This window comes from Struthio camelus, chromosome 4 (assembly GCF_040807025.1).
Source record: "Struthio camelus isolate bStrCam1 chromosome 4, bStrCam1.hap1, whole genome shotgun sequence".
Lineage (NCBI taxonomy): Eukaryota > Metazoa > Chordata > Aves > Struthioniformes > Struthionidae > Struthio > Struthio camelus.
In genome coordinates this window covers 7,933,394-7,958,444 of record NC_090945.1, presented here as the reverse complement: position 1 = coordinate 7,958,444, position 25,051 = coordinate 7,933,394, and the positions used below count along the sequence as shown (strand labels likewise).

The 25,051-nt window shown below is 38.7% G+C and overlaps 1 protein-coding gene across 3 annotated transcripts in view; it reads right to left on the bottom strand.

Annotated features, from left to right (window-relative positions):
- The window catches only part of MTHFD2L (methylenetetrahydrofolate dehydrogenase (NADP+ dependent) 2 like), a 37,569-nt gene that overhangs the window by 9,276 nt on the left and 3,242 nt on the right, over positions 1-25,051 (bottom strand). For 2 of the 3 annotated variants that reach the window (XM_068940932.1, XM_009683849.2), the window contains exons 2-7: positions 18,268-18,452; positions 16,832-16,954; positions 12,494-12,646; positions 11,619-11,726; positions 6,681-6,773; positions 171-296 (exon numbers count right to left, since the gene is read on the bottom strand). In XM_068940932.1, the coding sequence (XP_068797033.1) occupies positions 171-296; positions 6,681-6,773; positions 11,619-11,726; positions 12,494-12,646; positions 16,832-16,954; positions 18,268-18,452 (788 nt within the window). The remainder of the gene's footprint in view (positions 1-170; positions 297-6,680; positions 6,774-11,618; positions 11,727-12,493; positions 12,647-16,831; positions 16,955-18,267; positions 18,453-25,051) is intronic. The other variant, XM_068940933.1, reaches the window with a different exon arrangement.

Sequence of the window (25,051 nt, the reverse complement as noted above, 5' to 3'; positions counted from 1 at the left end):
CAAGGTAGCTGATGTGTAATTAAAAGTAACGCTTGCTCTCTTAAGTAAAATATCATTTATTTAAAGCAGATACATAAATATTAAAAAACAAACAAACAACCCAACAACTTCAAATGAGACAAACCGAGTACATTTACTCAACAGGTTCATACATGAGGTGTTTCACTTACCTTCAAAGTCCACATCCCCTACTAACTTGGTCTTTCCTGTAAGAGGATCATGGATGTGGTTGATGCCTACATCAATCACAGCTGCACCTTCTTTAACCATATCAGTTGTAATCAACTTTGGGATACCTGAAACCATCAAGACATACTTGATCAGTGTGGCCAGACAGTCTTAGGTCATCAGTTCCAAATTATAGCGATTGGTGTGCATGCATGAAAAGAGGATTCTTTCAAGGGAAATTTTCCTATATGTAGAAAATAAGTTTTCCACTTCTACACAGTTTGCAAGCATCAAGAGAAAAGCTGACATTATTTAACACGAGTAAATATTTTCAGCCAGGCCTGTAGTCATAACCATAGTCAAACACAATCGTGATAAAGGACGTGCTGCTGGTTTGCAGTAGCATTTTAGCTAACCTTTTTAGCATTTCCACAGAAAACCGAGTGATAAATATGTGTTGTAATCCACAAGAAATGGTTAGTCTTGTCAGTGTTCCAGCAATCCAGAAGCACTGAGAACTGCTGAGGCAAGTCACGTACAATGTTATTTCCACATAATTTTTTAAACTCTTCTCTATTTCAATATCTGCATTGGATTTCTGTTACTCTTCTTGGCTTTTCCGATTTCTTGTACACTTGTTAGATGTGTGACAACTGAGGCTGTTACTTGAACTATGGGCACAAACTACATGAAATATCACCACTGCAAAACAAATGCTGATGAGACAGCCTCATCTACGCTACCAGCTTATTTTCACTTCTTGGAAGTAATACGGAGCGCTTTATAAGCATCAGAAAGCTAATGAGGAAAAAAAAGGCTAACTCAGATTTACCCATAATAAACAATGTCAAGCCAAGCCGTTCTCCTTTTTTGCAAATACCAGGTTTTGTACACGGGAGAGAGAGGGCCGGCCTTTAGGTAAAAGCTTTTTCCACGTAAGAAAGCCAAGAAAACGTACTTGATGTAAAACCTGTAGGATAATTGTACCTGGATAATAGGCACCAATGGTTTATTATCAAAATGAAAATGCGTGTTGAGGGGGTTCCACAAGAGCCAGGTATTAACTTATGTCACTAATGAGATGGAATACAGAAAAGTCTTATTAAATGTGGCAAAGTCAAAGCTGGAAAGTACTTCAAGCAGGTGAGCTTAGATTTCAAGTGACACTGACAAAAAAGAAGAAAAACATCAAAAAAAAAGATGAAATTCAATAGGAATGAAGGCAAGATACAATGTTTACATATAAATACGTACCTTGCACAAGGGCAAGATAGCAAAAAATCAGTTAGACAGTAATTTTTCATAAAATGAATTGGGGATTAGAACACCAACTGAACGTAAGTAGATACAATTATGCTATCGCAAATCACGCTGAAATCCTAATCTCTTCAATATTTTAAGATCTCACATGGGATCCCTGCATTTTTTCTGTAGGTGGCAGACTTAGAGATGTGGACAGATACATCAGCTATAGAAGACCAACAGGAACAATCCAAGCACTATAATGAAAAAAAGGCAAAGAATCAGCTCTTTTTTTTAATCTTGTGACAGTCCTCAAGGACATAAAAAACTGCTGGAAAGAGGAAAGGAACCATTCATCTTCCATGTCCTCGATTGACAGGATGCAAAACAATAAGATTTCAATTTTCCTTGCTGCACAGGCACTCTGCAGAACGTTTCAACCATACAGACAGATGGAACACTGGAGCAGGTATAGCCTGGGGCAAGAATAAGGACTCTATCCCTGGAGATCTTAGAAAGTAGAATGGACTAAAACGTCAGACAGTCCACTTTTCTGTGCACTAGGATGGACTGGATAGAATTTCAAAAGATCCTTCTTGCCCTATTTTTGTATGATGTCCACAGGGAAGAAGAGCTGGGAAGACCTCCTAGATTCAAATGCCACTGACATGCAGGAGATGCTCTGCTTTGTCTCTTCCACTCTTCATATAACCAAGACATCACCACTTAGCAAGCATGTTTACCAAAATCTGCTCAGGGTGGAGAACAGTTCCTGAGACTGAATCTGAGAACGCTGAAGCTCTTCTACATTAATTTCTGCTATAGAAGAGCATGCTGTGAGACTGTCTTCGGTTGAAGAAACACATTCAGCTATTAATTAAATATTAAGAGTGATAAGGGGTACGCCTATGACACTAAGCTTACCAAAGAGGGCCTGGCCTTAGCACTACACACCTTCACCAGCTTTCCGTGGTCTATATCTATACAGCGTCCTGGGGTGCGACTCTTTTGCTATTAAGAGACCTCAGCTAAAACAAAGTACTGCAACAAGCCTCCTCAGCTTTTAGGTACAGAAAAGATTTCTTCATCTCCCTGTAGAAGAGCTCCATTCAACCCTTATTTAAGCTCAAAGCATCCTGACATTCATGCCACAATGTTCAATGGTCAGGACCTAAAAAGACACTTCACACACTTCAGATAAAGAATGTGAGTTAACGGCCTTATGTTTCCAATCAGCACATTTCAGGTACCCATCAAAAAGGTAAAGCACCAGAAGAATGATTTAGCTATTAAAACAACACTTAAGTACAAAAAACGACAGCTTCACTGTATGCAGAATCTGACCTGAGTCCTACTGAAAGTGATAGCAAAACACTGTTTTCTTAGAGACTAGGCTTGGACCATAAAAGCCTTCCACTTCCTTAAGATCACTGCCACAAATTCAAATTGCATACGGTGCCACATATTTACTTTTTGAAGATCATTCTAATCTAGCTTTCCAGACGTGCTGAAGTGAGAGGTAATGGCTTTATGGCATGCTCCACTTGAGGCACAGAAAATCCTTGTTCCTCAAGAATAAGAGATCAGTAGGAACCCTCTTTGCAAACAGTAGTTTTAATTACAGTAGCAAAATAATCTAAAATAGACATATCAGTAGTGCTTTACAAACAGCAGTATGACTTGTGACCAGATATCTGAAAGTTCATTCCTGGACCGACACAGAACAAAGGAAGCATCTCCTCAAACTTTAAGGCAAAATAGTATTTGAGATCAAAGTCACTACATGCTATTGGAGATCCAAGAATACAAGGTGCTTACATATGCACCAACATATAAATGCAACAGCAATCTTTTCTGTATATCCACTTTAAATGACCTCCTAAACTTCTTTCCTACTATGCAACCTCTAACTTGACTTTAAAGTTGGAACTTGCCGTCACTTATTTTGCCCTGCTTCTTGAGTGATCCTCTATCTCTGCGCCTCGAGAGGAGTGAAGATATGCTATTAGAGGGCAGATAACGGGGGAACCTAAACTCCTCCCTCCCTGTCAGAGGAAATTTCTCTCAGGTTGAGGGGAAAAAAAAAAAATTGAAAAAAGGCAAATCCATATGTTTTTGAGGTTCTGTGGTTTTCTTTGAGACAAGTGTTGGCGTACAAGGGCTTTGGCATCATTTAAAGTGCTGGATTTCAGCCAGCTAATCATCTGGATATGGGCAATGTAAGAATGCTCTTTGCTTTCCATTTCTCACTCCCCCATAAGACACAAGCTGGAAACTGCGCTCGAGTAAGCCACGACCTCAAATTCCTTCCTATGCCATTTGATAACATCTGGCTGCATCTACTTCATCATACTTTTATGCAATCAGTTGCAAGCTGGCTGGTAATTGGATAATGCTTTAGTCTTATGGGGGTAAATGATGTGTGTGAGATAGGGATGGAAGCATATTAACGGAAGTTAACACGGTTACACCCTTCGTAAAACGGTTTGATAATAGGCCAAATACTTAATAGCAACAAATAAACTAACCCCCAAATCATATGAGCAGATCTATTTACTTAAGCCTACTTTACATACCAAGTAGAACGAGATAAGCGTCAGAGCACTTATTCCTAAAATGCACTGATTGTAGAATGTGGGAAAATCTGCCATTAGTAATTTCTGCAGAAAAAGTTGAACTATGCTTCAAAAGAACAAATATATTATCCTAGCTTATGTGCAAGGACTGTAAAATAGGAAACTCCTGAGGAAACTAACCGGCCACTGGCTTAATAGAATAGTCTGGCAAATCTGCAGTTCCCATACAGGAGGGCCACAGATCACGCCCTCAGGGACACTGCAAGGAGTCTCAGAAGAATTTCATCCGGCATTTGGGACCCTCGGCCCTTCCTCTCCTTGCCCTCCTTGCAGGAAGTCAAGTCCTCTCTCTGAACTAAGGCAGACTGGAAAGCTGTGACAGCACTAGCAAATTCACTAGACAAAGACTACCTACTGCCTCCATCGCCACTCCAGCAGTACTGCAGTAGCTACCCAAACACCACAGGCAAAGTTGCACTTTCCTTTCTGCTATGGACCTGGGCTGATAGTGACAGAGGAGCCCCCACGGGATGTCTGCATAGGCAAGGAGAGTGGGCAGGGATTGGGACCAACAAGGCAAGGCCACGGTAGGATCCTAAGTGCAGGGTGTGCTTATTGCTCAGAGGGAAGTTATGCTTTGACTAGAAATGCAAAAAACTGCATGGCATCGAAACAGTTCAGGAAGGTCCAGCTGGAAGCCAAGAAGCAGAATTTAGGGAAGGCTAGGTTGGACAGGAGCAGCCTTGTTGAAACTTGTGATGCAAGGAGTTGGGAGGCAATTAGGGGGGAAAGGAATAAACTGTACAGATAACACCACTCAACAAAGCTTGGGAACTGGGGTGCAGAAGCTGGGGGCAAGTGAGAGGGACAACGTATGAAGATGAGCGTTCTCAAACTCAAAAGTAAAACCAAACAGCCTGATGGGAAGCATTTGAGAGCCCTGAATACAAGCTAACAAAGAATCCCCTCAGACAGAGTACCACATCAGACTGAACACGCTTATTTTAACAAGTCACCAAACTGGGGGCCAGGCTGCAGGCAGCTCTTCTAAAAGCATTTTATGGGAAGAGCAGAACAGGACCCTCTCTCTTACACATACACACAGACACACACACACAGCTTTCTCCCACTTGCACTTGTCACATTGTGGCCTATGACAGCAGCTGTTCTACCCAGTAGGGTAGAAGTTACCTTCCTTGTGACCCTCACTGAACAGGTCCCACACATTTCCTGGCAATGACCAGCATTATCCCAAAGGTACAATGTGCACAATTCCCACGTAACAAGGAGAAACTGGAGGAACTCCACTCTCCCAAAGTGTAACCCTCCCCCGAGCTCCCAGTGGGGCAAGGCTGCCTACTTTTTGCACAATCTAGCCCTAGGTTTTTTCATTATTCCAAGTATATCTCATGTTGTGTAATGAGTCTCGTATCATGCTTCTGTTACAGGTAACACAAAGAAAAAATGTCAAGAACACACACAGCTGAACTGGTACTGAATAGTTTTAACTGCAAGCATAGCCAATATCAAACTATGCTCAGCACAAAGCCAGAAGCTATGATTAAATCAGTAGCAGTGAATTTTCATAGAAGTTGCTAGTTTATTCCCAGTTAGCGAACACATTATTATTTTTTATTCGCAGTGTATGATTTCTGGCGAGACCCAGAGTCGAGTAATCAACTGTGGGAGAACTGAGCTGTTTCTCCTTCCTGACCTGGCATGAGAAAGAGACAGTGCACTTAAGGCTTGAAAGAAAGCAACATCTCACTTAAACAGCAAACGATGAGCTTCAGAGATGTACCTATCTGTCTTCATCTATAAAGTAAGTTAGCAAGAATTGGTGGTAAGGATGATGAAGAGGGAGGAAGAAAGGACAGAAGAGCAAAGATACAATTTGCCTGCGGTCCTCCAAAGCCATCTGAGAGGAGGAGGACGTCCTGAGCTGCAAGGAGACATAGAAATTTTTCCAAAGTTTTTTTTACAAGTTGATTTAAATTTCTATTAATAGTAACAGCAAATTAAGAACAGAGCTTGCTCAAGAACAGAGTTTACTTTTTTCTTTGTTATAGAAAAGTCAAACGGCAAGTATTTCACTCTACGTTCCTCTAAGAACATCGACACAGCGATCTTTTAAAGCCCCTCCTTTGGGTAAGTACCACTTCTTCCTCTTTATATGGTAATTGTGCAAACAATCAAGAGAGGCATAACATATGTGTTTCTAAAATTACCATTCAATTTAGCAGAACTGCCCTTAAATCTAACAGCAAAAGAAGCGTGTCATTGTTTTATGAATGCAGCCTCCAGCTGATTTAGAGAAGCCCTCCTGTCAACATTTAAATGACTCATGATTTTTGCATTGAACAGAGAATGTTTTAATTTACATAATTATACCTGTATAAACTATGCACCGAGTGGTTCCCAATCTTGAGTTCACCCTGAAGTCTCCCTAAGGGAAAGGTGTCACATGTGATGAGAAATAGTTTGAGTCTGCAAACGTAAAGGGCAAGAACAAACAGCCAAATTGCTTGCTCTTCTTACAAGAAGAAAACCTACTCACTGCAACACCCTTAGCAAGCATGGAACACCAATTGTTCGGTGAGACAAGTAAAATAGCTGGTGGGGTCACCAACACAGACACCGATCTTCTCAAGTTTTAAACGCTGTCATTGGAATATTAAGGACAATTAATATTACCTGCAGCTACTATTACAATGTCAGCTAGTTGAGTGTGAATCTTGAGCTGCTCCTTCGGCGTATATCTGTGAGTAATGGTCACTGTAGCATCACCTGAAATGTAAGGGACGGACATTCAATTGTCACACATAAGATTACTGCATGGCAATTATTATCCAGTACAAATGAATTATTTTGGTTACATTAAGAGCAATACAGATGCTCATCAGACTTTTCTTGGGCCGCATCATTTATTTCAGCATAGACAGAATGTTTCTAACGCTTGTGTTTCACACGCACAAGAAAGTGTTTATCCTTAAAAATCAACACTGGATTAATGCACGCACACAGCGTGGACCAACTTACTCCTCAATCAACTTCACTACATTTAGTGAAACCACAAGGAATGACCACAGCATAGAATCTGGTGTCCACCCTATTAAGCACAGTGTACCATAGTGTACCATAAGACTAGTGCCAGTGTACCATAAGACTAACTTGTTTGTGACAAAATAAAACACCAAGTGCAAGATGACCACCTTTACACATCCCTCCTCAACCACTTTCGTCCAGCTCCCTAGATGCCTCCCTTGACATTCTGTCATACAGACAAGATGGAAGACCACAGCCTTCCCTGCCTCTGTGACCTAAGTCCGTAACATGGTTTCCCTGGAGTCAAAGTTTAGTCTTTGTTCTGTGTTTTTGACAGACTGAGTGTTCAAGAACTAAGTGGTAATTAAGTTAAGTGAACCAGCCTTACTTCTTGCTACTATTTCCTCCCTCAGGCCTGAAGATGGCTAAGCATCTGGCCAGCAACAGATGACGACAACCAAGGCTCCTCTCTTTGTAGGATCTGATTGCGTAGGGAATGAGTCTAGTAGCTACAGCAGCAATGGCACTCTGGGGCCAAGGGTCTTTTTCTCAGCAACTCTGTCTACCAATATTCACATACAAGGGTCAGACAGAAAAATTCCTCTATTGACTGGAACACCAACAGATTTCACTGAGGACAGGCATTCTTGAACACACATGCGTAACACGGTTAACAACAGCATCAGTATTTACTGATCTGTATAATTCTAACTGGACAGATCTGAGGATGTTTATCACTGCAATCACTTAAGGAATAAATACATCAAATGCCTATGTTTTTGCACAGACTTGAAATACAGTAAGCAGTCATTTTACATAGCTCAAATGCAGGAACGGGACAGAAAGGACAAAAAGGTGCTTATTTTGCAAGTGTCTTACCATCTCTTGTAACTCCTGATAAAACAAAAACTGCTGAACCATGACTATACCAGAGTAGAAAGCGTTTGAAATGATCACAAATGGAAGCCCACAACCTTCTGGGCAAACTCGGAAGATCTGGGCCTGCTTTTGCACGTAGGCACACTGCTTGGCAAGAAGCTACAAAAAAACACCCTCCTAATAAGACATGAAAAACCTTGTTTTGGAAAACCTGTTTGATGGAGATCATGAGGAAAAACCAATACACACAAAAACAAAGGTTCACGGGCATAGGGACTGAAGTCTCACACTGCGTCCAAAATCAAGCGTGGTGATCCTCTGACCTGGAAAATAGCAAAAATAAAAGCTATCAAAGGAGATTTCCTCCCAGATTCTGATGCCAACTCTGTCTCTCTCTCCCCCTTCCAGCTATTTGTAGCACATAGTGTTCATGTGTTACACCCACCAGCCTCCACCTTCCATTCACCATAAACTCCTAAGCCATATTACTAACCATTAAACTGAAAGTTCTTGCCATCACAGACACGACCATCATATTTGCTTCCTCAGGAAATGTGTCTGATAAATCTAATCTGTGCCTGATCTCATTAACTCTCTTCCGTAAGCATGCCGTCTTCAACTTGCCTGTGCTCTGGCTTCTCTGCCCCTTCTCCCTCATTTTTGACCACTTCTCTCTTCCTTCGGTCACCACCTTTCCTCCTTCAGTCTCTACACTTAATATGGTCTCCCTGAAGAGTAGCTGATGAACGCATTTTCAGTTACTGGCAAAACGCAGTGCAAATGCGCACGAGCAATTCCATGAAATTGGGGAACTGACAAAAGTCTTGTACCAAGTCTGCATAACTTCCCATGGATCTAAGTCCATCAAAAGCTTATACAGCTGACCGTCCTAAAAATATCTCCTCTCTAACCTTTCTTGTGATAGCAACATCTTAACCAATACATAAAGCCTACACGTCAATATTCCTTCAGCCTTCACTCTTGGTTGCCTTTGGTATCAATACATGGTGATACGCACAAAACACAACACATGCGAACAAGACGAAACAAGGGCTCATTCACACTCTAATTTTGTTCATCTAAAGCATCGCCTCTCAGGTTGTTAACTTCTTTCCATGTCTGCCATGCACACAGGCTCTTATGAGTGAGCAGCATACAGACTGGACAGACAGCCTAAGATTCTCCTCTCTGGTGGTCTCACTCTCCAAGGCTTACTAAAATTGATCACTCGGTCCCCTGCAGGAAAGTCGTTATGTATGTTTTGGTGTGATGCACTTCCTTGTTACTGTTAAGTAGCAAGTGCTAGCCCTACAAACTCAGGGACTCTCTGAAGGGCCATCCTTCACACAAGAGAGCAAAGCAGACTTTTCACTGGAATCTGGAAAGAAAGGCTTCAATAAAACAGAAGATCCTACAATATCCATTTTAAACAGTAAAGAGGATGTTTTGTCTGAAAGCAGCTGTTGTTAATTCCCAAAGATATGTGTGTAACAATGTACTTTTGACCGCACTCAACATAGAAGCTGAGAAGAAAAAAAATGGACTAAGTCCAAAGATGCAAATATTCCCAGCTCCTAAGACATAAAATGGATGCAGTTTTCCCCTAAAGATTTCTGGGAAAAACATTCATCTACAATGTAGTCATCTGACTACATTTCATCTGTAGTCAGCTCCTGAAACCAAATAATTACACTCACTACCAAAAAAAGATGGTCCCTACCTTCCGAATAGCAGTCCAGGAGCTTACAGACACCTCAGAAAGGGTAGGTTTTCCATTTATTTGTGATCATGTCAAAATAGAAAATATACAACTATTTTTACACTGCTACTTCTGCTGAAAGAAGACAGAGGAAGATATTTAGCAAGTAGAATGAAGTATCATACTACCGAGTCAATCCACTAGGTCAGGAAACAGAGATAGTCTCATGACCTAACCACACAGAACGATTTGTTTTGTAAGGGTAGACAGTTTTCCTATATGACCAGATATCGCCACCTGCAGGATATTAGCGTTTCTACATACAAAACATCACAGATTGCAACAGACCCCAACTTTTCAGTTTTATCATTTAAAAAAAATACAGACACCAAAATCAAAAAGCCCAAATCCCTTGCATCACTTCTTTATAAGTGTGATTTCATCCATTCAGTCTCAATTACTGATACAACCCTATCTGGACTGATAAACGTGAAAGTGTTCTTTATCAGCACCTATAACCTGTTGTCTGGTCCTCCTCCCCTTGTTTAAAAAGGAAGCCTCCACTTCCCTTGTACTACCAGCTTTAAACTATTCAAAACATGCTTTTAAGAAGAAAAGCTTTGCTTAATAACAAATAAAACATGCAATTCTGAGTATGACAGAGCACAAGGACAGAACTCTAGATGCAGAATTCTCTTGAACTGCAAAATGCAGTAAGCCTAGAAACTTAAAAAGCTTGTCAAAGCTACCTCGTCTTACATCCCAATAGATGTCTGTGATTACGATATGTAAATTTTACCCTTATACCAGCTGCTGAGAATACTGCTAGAAAAGATTATTCCATTTAAGCTATTATTTTCATTACGCTCATTTTTCTAATCTTTCCTACAGCTCTGCCTCCTTGACCTAATTCAACATTAGCAGTATGTATGCTCTTTCGCTACCTATCTCAGATTATCTTAACCGCCTTCAATTTCTTCTCTGTCATGATACATGGAGAAATTTTAACAATTACCATACAACTGAAAGCACAGCCTAGCCTGCCAAACAATACTGCCTTCTTTTCCATGCTGCATCCAGGCTAGCCTCTTCTTGCTCCGAACAGAAGCAGAACTAACTGCAGGAGACCACTCATACCTTCAAAGACAGTCCAATCTGAGAGTCAGGAAAGAGAACTACACTAGACTCGCCTAACTTTGAAAGGATTTATACCAATGGACACTACAAATACATACTTATGCTTGTTTTTTTAATCGAAAAAGTACATATGTTCTTTTATTTTCTCATTGTCAGTTGTTTACACTGGATAGTACCACGTGGCAGTTGTTGGGGGGGGGGGGGGAAGACTGCCTCAAGAACAAGTCTGTTTCTTCAGACCATGCAGTACTTCACAATAGCTCTGTTTATCAGGTTTCACTTCATCTGCTTTATATAAAGCATATTTCAAACTCCATTTGCTAGTTCACTAAATTGCATTTCCAATAACATATGGAACCCAAACCTTGCAATAGATAGCAAAAATCCTAGTGATTTTCATGGGAATGGAGACGAGCCCAAAATTATGCACTGATGGTAATTACAATTCAAACATGAAGAGAAGTTTCAAACAGCAACTTTCCCACAGAGGCTGAATGCAAAAGCCAATTCTACGATTAGTAAGCGTTTAGCGTTTCATTACATTAATAGCAGATTTCATTCTACTCCTATTAAATACACCTGGGATTAAACATCCATGTTTACCTCATTTGTGCACATCACCTTGGTAGTTTCTAACATCAAACTAAAAGTTGTAAGAGGACAGTTTCGATTGAAATTGTATTTGTTACTCTTTCTACAGCACAATTATAGCAGTACATCCATGTCTCTAATTAAGACAACTGTTTCGCTTGTTGCAAACATGGTACAAGAGAAAAAAGCTTTCTCATTTCATCCGAATCCTCTACTTAGAGTTATTTTGACAGTTTCACATATAGGAGCATTAGCATACTGGACAATATTCTTGGACTTACCTCCAGGCCTTTCATGCTCTCCATCAGTATGTAAAAGCATTGAAATAGGCATTCCAACATTCTTAGATCTTCCAGCTACAACAACATTTTTACCAAATGTTTGTATTCCTTATAGAAAAAAAAAAAAAAAAAAAGAGAAATAAAAACAAAGTTGTATCCTGCTATTTTGAGATACCTAAACTCATCTTCTCAATCCTCAAGATATAATTATTTGCTCTTGCAGATTGCTGACATCTACATTACTTGAAAACTCACCTTGCGGAATGAATCCATAACCCAGCTTTCAGCTTTCACAGTAGAGAAACAAAACTGCCACCTAATATAGGCAATCCGAATCACCCTTTGGAGAGACTTAGTTTGTCCTCGCTGACCATAAAGGGAAATAGAAGCTCGTAAGTCTATCAATGGGAGCATCTGTATTATACTTACAAAATCTGAAGTATCCAGTTTTTTCCCTTTCTAGTATGCAATTAAATTTAGTGTCACTTCTGTCCTTGTTTCTTCCCCTTCCCCATCAACAACTTTCACATTCTAATTATCTATTTGCTAATTAATCACGAGTAGTCTTACAGAAAGCTCCTTCCAACATTATAAAAAGTGCAAAGTAAGTTATCATGCAAAATGCTTCACCAAGTACTCTAAGTGAATGACTGTCTCTTCTTAATGAATAGTTCTATTATTAGCAAAATATCTCAATCTATTTGGTGCCTCATTATTATTTAATTACTCCTCTAAATGTTTGTTCTTTTATCAGCCCAATAGATTAAGACAGTCTGCATCTGTTAACTTACATCTGCCTCTCTCTCTCCTTCAGCTTTCATAATAAAAAATTAAATAAAAAAAACATAAAACCACATTTCAAAACACTTCCCTACCTGTCCGTTTTATAATTTCCCATACGGCAGCAGCAGTGGCAGGTATTATAGAAGGCTGATCAAGACACAGACGTCCCATGTTGATAACGTGAAATCCATCCACATCCTTTTCAGGTGCAATAGCATTACAAATAGTTCGCTCATCTATGTGATCTGGAAAATGCATTGCTTTCCTATTACTTTTCTTTCACTTGTCAAAAGTCATCAATGCTATCCAAATCATTACATGGAGAACCCAATACTTTCATCTAACTAGGATCATTATTATTATTTGTTATGCTTAGGCTATACTTAAAATAAACAACTAAAAAAAAACCCCTTAATTTACAACCTCAACTTTGTGCTGAAGTCATCCACCAAAAATTAAATGATTCAGTTTGTGACCCTGCTTATACAACAGTGTCAGTCAAAATATTAGAGGATGATACTCCACTGAGAATGATGCTTACTAATGATGAAAAGTAAATATTTAAACAAGACACTCGACTTTCTTCTGCATTGTGGAAGTGTTAATAACCTAGTAGCTCAAAAAAAAAAAAAAAAAACAAAAACCAAAACAACCCAAAAAAACACATACACAAAAAGCATTTCAGACCTTAATTTTAAACAAATGCAAGGAAACCCTAGGCTGAGATATCTTGACGGGTTTCGCCTTTAGCTTCTATTTTGTACCAAGATAGCCATTTTGTGCCCGCTGATTAGCAAATTCTTAAAAATGGCTCTTTTCACTGGAAAACTTGGATATCACATAAAATTGTGAGATATTTATGAGCTCAAAACACTAAATATGATTTAAGTGACACTTGCACATTTGTGTAACTTCTCATAGTTAATATTTTGCACTATTTTTACGGGTTAAGTCTTCAGCTGCTTAAAGCTTATACTGCATAAACATGAATATTCATTATGAAACAACATAAGCATTGGCCAATTTTACCTCTGACAAGCTACAAAATCAAGTGTAACAACTGTGATGTGAAGAGACATTCCAGAAGAACACCTGTAGGAAATATGTTTAAAAGAGAAGATGTGGACCCTCCCCGCTCCTGCGGGATATCTCATAAAACACTAATGCGGGGCACGGGAGAGACAAAGATACAAGAAAAATAGTTCTAACACTATAAATCACTACTGTGTTACATAAGTGTAGATTTTATTTCCCTTCAGAAATGTTTTTTTCTGGTTTTGTTTGCATGTGACTACAGACGATTCAATTTTTTTTTCCAGAGGAAAAAGACATCTTTTAAGTATGCTAGCGTGTCACAGAACACTATTCACACACTTAACCTTCTCTCTACAGATCGTCACACAAATTTACTTGCAACCATTCCAAGCTATTCTTCCATACCAAGTTTCTGTCTTTACACTTCTAATTGTTAACCCAGCTTGCACGATGGCTCGCCTGGTCATACTCTTCTTTACAGAGAACACACATGGGTCATATATAGATAAGCTAAAAATTAAGGTGCCTTTTCAAAAGCAGAGAGGGATGAAAATAAAAATATGGAGCAAAAGAGTTACAGTTCTAGCAACTAAAATATACAACATGGATCAAGAAATACAGAGTGAGGAAGGAGCTGTTCAGCAGCAGCAATGGGCTCCCTAGAAACCCTTTTTAGAAGCTGTACTGCAACCCCGCTATAATGACACACTCAGTTGCACCAGATAAGGCTGACCTTCAGTTAGCACAGTCCTTTACAACAGAGAGGCATTTTGTTCACATGCAGTTGTCTCACATGTCATGGCTGCTGACCTCCAAGGAAACGTTAAGTTTCTGGCATTCTAACTCAAAGTAATATGTAACATTTCATAGCCATACTCCAAACAGCTTTAAAAGACACAAGAAACTGTCCACCAAACCATCACCACATCAGAAGTGACGCACTCACAAGGTGCACAGAAAGCAAGTCTTGCTCAGGCAAAGATGATAAACCTCAAAGTTAAGTTGTTCCAACTCACAGAAGTAAGAGAGAACAAAGCCACTTACTACTTCTATTTTAACCTAATGTTGATCAGAAGCCACATCTGTGTGTTGTTTAATCCCCTCCTCAAAACAATAAAAAACAAAAGCCAACCAACCAACCAACAGCAGCCATTGCTGATCTAGTGTCTACAACTTCTAGGCTTTGTCTCCTACCATTTCAATGCAAGTTAAATTGATTTTGGGAAAGGAACTAACAGTCTTCTGTGCTTCCATCTCTAAAAGTTTCTTTGGGAGAACATGGCATTTCAGGGGAGGAAAAAAAACCCCAAACAAACAGAAGCACCAAACAAAAAAACCTCTCAGTACTCAAAGTTATATCTGACATCCACCGTAAAAAAAGCCTTTATTCTTAAAAATGGCTTGCGTATTTAGCCTTAACAAATATCTATACAGACATATAACACTGAAGCAGTTCTACCGTTGACTAAACTACAGTAAAGGTTTTCCGAAGGTAAGCAATAACCAAGCCTCACACTGGCAAGTTCTACAGCTTAGAGGAAGACCAATTATTCTTAATGTAGTTACTGCGAGCAAGGTACTGTAGCTCGAGAGGGATGTTCAACCAGTTACAATAGGGCTTAAACTACTTAAGTGTACTAGCATTAGACAGCTGAACAGACATCTACCATCACCTTCAAATTGTTTTTGTTGAAATGTTAAACAGGTTTAAGTTCACTAAATGTCAAGGCTTAAGTCCACTGTTAAATTATGTATCATTGTGCAGAACGAAAGCAGAAGACTCAAGAGAAGATTGCAATGAACTGATAGCCACTTCGAACAAACAAAAACACAACAACAACATAAAGGAAGCATTTCTGCAAGTGGTATCAAGCAATTTTTCACAATATCAGCCTAAGTCAAGTGACATATTGCACCCTCCATTTACGGGGAACATACCAGTGGATGAGGAGTCCAGAAGACAAGTTTGTTTCCTATGCTTCACTCAAGAGAGGAATGTCCAATCCCTAGGCTGCCAGCGGTAAGTCTTTTTTGTCAGTTGTTAATATTTACGAAAATTTAATTAAAAAACCCAAATCCCTTCCTCTGTGCTTACTGGAAGAGATGTTTCTTCAAACTAAACAACCAAAGCACATTCAGGTAACACCCAGAGTTCATCACTAGGTGTCCAAAACTTTGTTCTCCATACCTGCATTATACTTCCATCTTGTGGCCGACTTACTCCCGCAGGTAAGTAAATTTGGGGATTATCAACATCTAGTGTTTGTATAATACAAAGTACAAAACTTTCTAACCACAAATGCCTAATTTATTACAAATCCGAATAAAACACATCCTTCTCTTCCTTAACACTCAGTACCTGCCACATTTCTTCATGTTCTGCAAGTAGGAAATAAAGGCAGCGAGAACTACCTGAAAGCAAAGAACAAGACCAGTAGTAAGAGCAGAAATGAAGACCTGATCAAAAGCTGATCAGAAACAAATCCTCCGCGTCATAATCATTATTTCTAGAACAACCACCCCTGGGGTTGCAGCTACTGCTAGAAATCTTGCCTACATATGCCAAACATGGTTCCTGCACTTCAGGGCCGACAGTCTAAATATATGACAGCAGATAACACTTGGAAATAAAGAGATAGGGGAAATCCCACATGCCAGTCAATTTATTACAATGAATCTAGTAAGTTAGGTACATCTCTATTAGGAACCTTACACTAGTTGAACTGAATTGATTTAGATTTAGATGAAAAGTTTTAAGTTTAATCATTGCCAAATTCCAGCTTTCCAGCTACTGCCTAGTGGTTTATACGGATCAGATAAGCGAGTTTTTACTACAAACTGCGAGAGGCAGGGGGGTTAATAAACAGGAATATGGTAGGGGCTTTTAGAACTTTAGCACAGAGCTCATCTGGAACATTAGAGAAGGCACAGAAAATACCAACAGATATTTGAGGGGAAAGCTAGAACCACTGTGAGAAGGGCAGTAGCATCATCTGCTGGATAGTATACTTGGCACGCTATAGCGGATGAAGATACGGCCAAAGGTCTCAAGAAATAAGGCAAATAAGTGCAACATATTAGAAAAAAAACCAAGAAGTAAACTGCGTAAAGTGGCAAAGAGGGAAAAGTAATCCTTGCAATAGCATTTTGACTGAATTTTTTTTAAAAAAAGGCAACGTTGTTGATCCCCATTATTTACTTCACTTTTTGTTTAATAAGAACTGTGAACTAGTATGCAATAAAAATGCGTCGTTTCAATGACTCATCCTTCATTATGAATACGGGCTTTCAAGAGCTCCTCATGTAACTAAGATACGCTCACAATCAAAAATTCTGTCAAACATCTCCTCTTAAATTGTCCATATTTGAAGAGCAGGATAAGAGACAGCACCTACCTGGGAGAGGTAGCTGAACTAATAAACCACTAACCATTGAATCTTTGTTGAGTTTGACTGTCATATCTAAGAGTTCTTCCTGAGAAATGTCTTTAGGCCTCAGTATGATCTCACTAGAAATGCCTGATAATAAACAAAAACAGAAAACACTGATATTAGTATCAGAATATCTATCTCAGGTGAGTTTACTCATTTCGTCTAAAAACGTATCAGACGCTCAACAACTGCCTTAACTAAGAATGGAGGACTTCCAAAAATTCCACTGTCGCTGTCTGATCTTTAACATTATTTTTTAGATGTCAACTATAATCTTACAGTGAAACATACAGGAAAAAAACCAATGGTTTGACACAGTAGCTCCAATATTAAATTGCAATTTATAAGTATTTGGAAATAAGGCATACAATAACTTTTCTACAAATATGCTCTTGAGAATTATGAACAAACCCAAACAGATCAAGCTACACTAACAATACTGCCACTCTATATGATGACTTCATTTCTCCTGCAAGACAAAACCCATTACTAGAGTCGATAATTTTTCAAGTCACTAGACAAGACTGCAGTTCCACTGACAGCAATGAAATTCAAGGTTCCTGTTTAAGCTAGGATACTGTTTAGAGTGGACACAGGATACTGTAGTGACTGAGCTTTACCCAGGGTAATCAGTTATTTGCATTTGCTACTTGATTTCATTATGCCTGAAATCATGCCCTTTGTATGTAGAACCGTGACACCTCAGTTTTGGATTGGCTTGCCTGGCTTTAATATGGGCAGAAAGCATTCAACAGGACAAATTCCAGGAAATACTGCAGATACACATCAGAAATTCATGATTCAGGTTATGGAGAAAGATACTCTTCTCAATTTTTCCTTCTGTAAGAGTGGTTAGCATGTCATCTTTGTTGCCGTCAATTCCAGGATATTAGGATTTGTTACTATGGTTGGAAGTGGACCGAAGAACCACATAAAAGAAGGAAGATAACGGGTGCTGAGAAGGTAGAGCTCCTAAGCATGTATTTCACATTTGAAAATCATCAGTGTCTCGCAAAGACAATAACTAAAAACTCATATATATATAATTTCCCTCCAACTGTCTTTATTCACTTAGCCTTTCAAAACCAGCTAGATATTTATACGTCAAAAACCACTTCTGTTGTGTTACTTTTTACTTTCCAGGTTCTAAGGCTAACGATGCAAACCGTTTCTTAACATTTCAAGGCATAGAATCAAAACTGAGGCCTACCATTCCTGTGCCACAAAAACTACTTTCTTTGCACATCATTGCAACTTTTTCACTTTATGTTCATCTGGAATGGTGAGGAAGAACACAGTGCAAAGTGAAAGGAAGATACAAAGGGTCCCTCCACCATTTTTTTGTTTAATAAAAATATATTGGGCTTAACGTGGAAACATTTTTATTATGTAATACATACCTACAGCTGCAGCTGCTTTTATCTTATTTCTGACATAGATATGACTAGCTGGATTGTCTCCTACTAATATGACAGTGAGATGAGGCCTCCTGTTTCCAAGGGATATCCATGATTCTACATCCCTTTGAACTTCTTTCAGGACTTGTTTAGCAAGCTTTGTCCCCGAGATAATGGTTGCTTCATCACTATAAAGACAAAAAGATACACAACATTTAGATCTACAATTTCATAAACAAAACACTTAAGTGTGTGACCTACTGTGTCAAATATTTGCAAATGCTTTGATCAGTGAATTTGATAGTAATCCAAATACTATTTGAAAGATATACACTCAGTACAAACGCACCTGAGCAAAGACAGGACTCCCCCTCTCATTTGAAGGGCATGAAAGTGCCACCAGTATATACAAAAGAGAAGCTCACCTGCCACAACCCACCTTCCAAACACGTGCAGTCAACACAGTTTTCGTAAATATCTATGAATTTCTATGTTTGGGAACAGAACATGAGAATATTCTTACACCCTTAAGTTTTTGTGCTGTAAGGAATTTTTTTCCTCCCTCCCTTTCCAAATTCACTTCAACAACAAATTTGGCATGACACTATTCACAGTATTCTTTTGTCCAAATCTAGCTGATAACATTTCTTAATTTTCTCAGGACCTAGCTGAGATGTGAATAGTGAATAACTCGGGAACTTCTGTCATCTCCTCCTCCTAAAAAGGCCCACCTCCCCCTTTTGGTCTTTCAATCCCCTTGTTCTTCGAGATACCTTGCCCTCCCCTCCAACCAGCGCTGTGGTAGGCAAACACCCTCTTAGGGTAGCATGCCTACTACCATTGCCTTGCCTGTGGGGAAAAGCTGAGGAAGACAGAAGGTGTCTTTTTCCTTGAAACGTTCCCTGAACCCCTCAGTCCCCTTCCTTCCCTCTGTCATTGCTGTGGTCATCACCACAGCCAGCAACAGTGGGGAGGAGGGAATCCCCCCCACCCCAAAAAACCCACACGCCCACCAACCAAAAACAAAATTCTCCAGCGTGTAATTCTTCCAGATGCTAGGATATTAACTTCTTTGTATTAGGTCAAGCAGCCTTTAAATACTAACTTTATCGCTGGGAAGAGGGCGAGGAAGAGAGAGAAAGCCATAGCGCAAGAAACTATCACTGATGTTGTCTGAAACAAGGTACTCCATAGGATTCAAAACCACTATTTCAGGCAGCACAGAAGAGCAAGTTGCATTTTGCCCGTTTGAGAGACTGGTGCAGTTTGACTCATTTCTAGTAGGCCTTCGTGACCAAAGAGACTAAGGGCGAGGGGAGACCATCTGCGGTCTTACATGGAAAAAGTCATCCCAACTTAACTGCTACATCTGCCTGACAGATGAGGAAATGTGGACAGATGACTCCACATTTTATTCAACTGAAGAACAGTTCCATCAGCATTCTGCAACACAGGTACTTCTTGGTAGAGAAGGGCAAGATATCTGAAAACACATCTTTCTGCAGAGGTAACAGTATCTATCTCTATAACTTCCAGTAACCTTCACCCCCTTCTAATAAAAATGCTATCTTTAAGCAATAAGACGACAATCATCAAAATGTATTTTAAAATAAAGTTTATTTGAAGGGGACTATGAGGCATATCTTAACAGCGCTGCTAGCAGAATGACTGCTGATTGGAGCAGAAGTTGAATTCTTCGCTCAATCTTATTAACACTACCCTCACAAGTAAATTAACAGTTCTGTGACAGTAAGATTCACCAAGCAAAGTTTAAGAGCTTTACTGGTTTATCAACCTCCCACACTCACCTTATCAGCTAACTGCTCCTAGATTAAGTGCAGTTCTACCAAAATAGCACTTGGCTAAGTACTACTTCATTGAGATCTCCCACGTGTCTTACCTTGGTTGTTCTCCTGGTCTCTCAAGTCTTCTCCGTCTTCCTGCCTGTTTACTTTATGTAAGAGTAGGTGTTCCTCACTTTGTACAGTGCATGTGACACATTCCACCATAGCTGAAGCTGGTCTCTACACTATTTCCTTCACTATTTCACCTTCTTCTTGTCTCAAAGAGACTCAAAAATCCTAACATGATACACAGTTAATAGTGTTTCTTGACAAAAAGATCTGATGTTGTAATAGGAAAACAGGTATCCTTCTATCTATGAAAAAAGCAGTGAAACAATACAAACTCCCTAAAGGCAGAACTACCATAACAGACCAAAATAGTTCATTCTTCTTCTAATGAGCACAATTGTGCAGCATCAAAAGGAAAAAGAAGTTAATGGTTCATCAGCTCCTGATGAAAAACTGCCAACTGATTACTTTACCTTTCTTGCTATAAAGTAAGCCTGAGTGTGAAAGGGCTTCCCTTCTCTAAACACTCTTCCCTTCCTTCTTTGAGATGAACAGCTTTACATACACACACACAGATCGCAACCCCTGCTTTGATTGGAATAAAGTAATCGAACACGACTACCATTTGTGACTAACATGGTTGAGAAAGGATTCCAGGTGACTTATAACGACATCAGCATGGAACAAACTGAATTTGAAGTGCATGCCTCCTCCTTAAAACATAATCACAGAATTGATAATCAACTGCTTCAACTGATCATTGATTAAGTTCTGAAGACCTGCCCTTACCTAAATCTGACCTTACTCACCCAATCACATTCAATCTTCTCAGTTATCCAGGGAGTTAGAAAACCCAAAGTAAGGGAGCAGAAACACAATGCTATAAGAAGAAAGCCATACATATTTATTGTATCTATTGCCATCTATCACTATTTACTTCTATCTAAATATACATTAAAATGCAAGTTATACACAATACATTATAAGCTAGGACAAAATGCATGGAAATAATATATCGTAGCCAGGATGCAGTGTGATATGGCTATACAGCACTTGAATCTTTCTAAGGGCAACATACTGTAAATGTTAGAAGCGCAACCAAAGGCAATTGTAAGTGCCAGAAGTCTCCTAGGCCACTGTAAACACTTAAGTTGTGAGCTGCCTCTGATGCTACTAACGTGCCTTAAACATTTTTAGCAACCTAAGGCACTGTATTTTTTAAGAACTAGTGCGTTTAAATGATATCATTAATAGCATTATTTCTACTGTTCTCTTAAGAAACTTTCTAAAAGTTATCCTTCTTAGGTACAATAGGAGAGTAGCTGATGAAATTGCTGGTGGATTTCAGCAGAAATAAGTTTAAGAGTGAAAAAGGACTGCTTAAAAAAAGCCTATCATGCAACAGATAAAACCCTGAATTAGAGACAATAAAAAGATTTCAAGTTCGGACTAATTTGAATAATTGATACTGAGGGCACCCCAAGTATAGAGGATGAAAATGATTCCAGGTTAGTTCAAGTACACAAAAGAAAACAAGTAAAATCATACCTTTGCAATAGGTTTGGGATGGCCCTACTTCAAACAAGCTATTCTCTTCTGGCATTGCAACAGCTACACAGATACTTGGAAGGCATAAAAGACTACTAATTCAGGCAGTAATTCCATTTTTCGTATCTGTAGCCTAAGAATAAAGGTGCTAGGGAGGGAGACTAACTACTATGTAAGTTTCTGGCAGATGTTTATGAAAATAACTTCAAGTCTCAAGGAGAATCCCACTGAATACAAAGTAGAGATGAAAGAAATATTTTCATAGCAGCTTTAGCCTTTTGCTTTGGCAACTGACCATGAACCACTGACCAATGAAAATGACAAAATAATTAGGAAATGGAGCATTAAAGATAACCTTTGTACATCTTGCAGAATTATGGATTAGAAGTCTAGGAAATTATGGACGTACCATTTGCTCCTTAAAGGACAGGGAGGACAGCAAATCTTACGCCTTAGTCCTTTGCTAATCCTTCTCCAAGTTTTAACATTTGGAAAGGGAAGGAAAGCTTTCTCCTTTCCAGATCCGTGCAAAACTGATCATCATACACCTGTCCCGATCGGCATGAGCTCAACCAGCCACTGGATTACAGATCTCACTACAATGTCATTAACGACAATCTTTTCGGAATAGAGCACAACAGTTTTTATAATGGTTCAGAAATCAAGTGCTCCAACTCTCACAACAGTCCCAAGCTATTAAGAACACCCCTTAAGTCCACTAGGTGAACTGAAAAGTGAGAAATGCTGCCACTGGAACCAAACTGGAAACACTACTACTACACAAACCATCATTTGGGTCCAAGTGTTTATCACTTCTTGTGTACGTTTCCTTGTAAAAGTTTTCAAATTGATTTGAAAGTGTGTCACCGTCACATAGAGCAAATATACTCCCTTCTTCATCCTTCCTTGAAGGCCACCTCACTGTCTAAGCAAGCAGTAGAACTTTTGCCCCATCTCAGCTAGCACCTAAACTTTCAGGCATCTAAGATGAAAGACAAATGTAAAATAAGCGTAATAGTGTTTGGATTTTAAAGATTATTATTTCTCCCATTATAGACTCAGACATTCCATGATTAGAAGCTATTCTTAAGTTATCATTCTGCTGGTTCACTCTATTAAATGCAATTAAAAAGAACACTCATACTTAGTGTTCACATCTAACCATATACAGCGCAGTTACACAAACCGAAATCTCAAGACTTCTAAAGCTGATACAAATAAAGACCATCAAGAAATGGCTTAAGATGATATAAGCATTTCAGTATTAAAAATAGATCGTCTCTGTTAATCATCATTACCGCAAGGCCTTCATATGAAACATTCGTAATTAATTCTGATAATTAAACCCATTTTATTACTTGAATATTTGTACACTTGGTATTCTGTTACCCTGCCTTTTGTTACTGAAACTCAGCTTGGCAAATATAAAATAAGAAAAGTATATAGGAAGGTATTTTATCTCTTATTTTTCTCTCCATGAAGATAGCAATATTTATTTTAATCATTAGTATAGCTTCTAGTGGGTTTCATCTAGAATTATAAGACAAAGTGTACAAAATCAGTATGTTTTTGAAACATCCATTATTTGTTTTACAAACGGAGTATTAGTTCCAATGAAATATCTCTCTGAGAAAAATAAAAGTAGAAAGACCTGGTAGATAATTAAAAAAAAAGTTTTATTAGCTCTTATAACATAATCAAAGTTTGTCATCCTTCAACAGTAGTTATTTTTTGGCCTACCTACTGCGAACATCTAGAACAATAACATTACAGTTCCCTCTACACTTAAAGCTTATAACTTACATACGTTTACTCATCCATTTAGCACTCTTGTTTAACATAAGCTAATTTAGCTTACCATGATAAATGGAGTTCAAAGCAACCTGGAAAAGCAATAAAGCCTTCTGTTTTATGTTAAAATTGGACTGACTTTAAACTGCTGCAAGTCTGAGGAGTTTTATTCTTTCTGTACCATGTTTTGGGAGATGAGCAAGTCTGTAGCTAGACTAACATATTTGTTCAGATAAAGCTTTCTTTTTTTTTGGGGGGGGGGAGGGGGTCTAAAAATGGTTTTGTATGCCGTCTCTACTGTAAGAAATTACACAACCAGAGTAAAACAACTGGTGATTAATATTTTGTTATACGAATAGGATGCCTGTATGTCTGTGTGTCAGCACAGTCAAACATGAAAAATGGTTAAAAATTCAACACACAGTAAAAGCCAGCAAACACCAGATTTATTCGGAAATTCTTACAAATAAACAAACTTTTCACATATAAATAAATGCATGGTAGAACACGAAGGGTTTCATAACTTTACCCAACAGTGCCCCTTCATTGTTAAAAATCTTAACACTATGGGAAAGAAATACAGTGATGAGATCTGAAAGAACTTCTTTCCTCTGCTAGTCTTAAGGATGAAAAAGAAACCAAGAAGCATAAGCATGCTGCTGTATCTCCTGTCAAATGTGACTCAACACCATTCTACCTACAACTTTAGTTCACCCATTTCTTCAGAAGAACTATTGGCTTAAATAAGATTATGCTTGGAAATAGCTGTTACCACCACTTTTGAAAAAAGGTGTCTATGCATTTTAACCGCATCTAAAATGCCAAAAGAGTCTTTTGGGTAAAAGCTTCCAAATTCCAGAAAGAAACCTCTTAGAATACAGTGGCTAAAAGCAGAAACTGTTTGTGGGCTTTGACTGCAAACACTAACAATAAAAAATATATATATTAAAAAAAAAAAAGGCAGTAACGCTTTGTCATTTATCACTCCGAAAGAAGTTATTTCTATTTCTCCTTCTCTCAAGATAATTTTCTCTTCTTCACGACTCCAGGAATCTCTCTCACAAATGTTAGAAGAGTTGCACTAACATCACTTTTAATATAAAATAGGTCATTTATCCAGTATTTCATTTTTATGAAGTACATTTTCTGCTAAGAATCAGGTTTCTACCCCAAAGTCACCACCAATTCATACCACATTTAAAAAATGATCTGGATTTACACAGCTACCATTAAGGCTTTGAGTGTTCCTCCAAATGCGATATATAAGAGATGCTCTAAATGTATCAGGGAAAGATGGAGCAGCAGCATACATGCACATCTGCTACTTGAAACATTTAAAACCTGCTCACCTTCTAACTCCAGAGAGTGGGGTGTGGGTGTGTGTGCACGGGCCTGAACATACTCAAGTTTAAAAAAAAAAAAAAGTATTAGTTACCTTGAAGAGGTCTATGACCTTCTGAATTCAATTGTCATTTTTGCTTTCCGTGAATCATCTCCAATATTTTCACATGCAAACTAAATATCAGGAAGAACACTTCGCTACAATTTAGTATATATGACATTTTTTACCTGGACCTTCAGAACTCTAGCTCAAC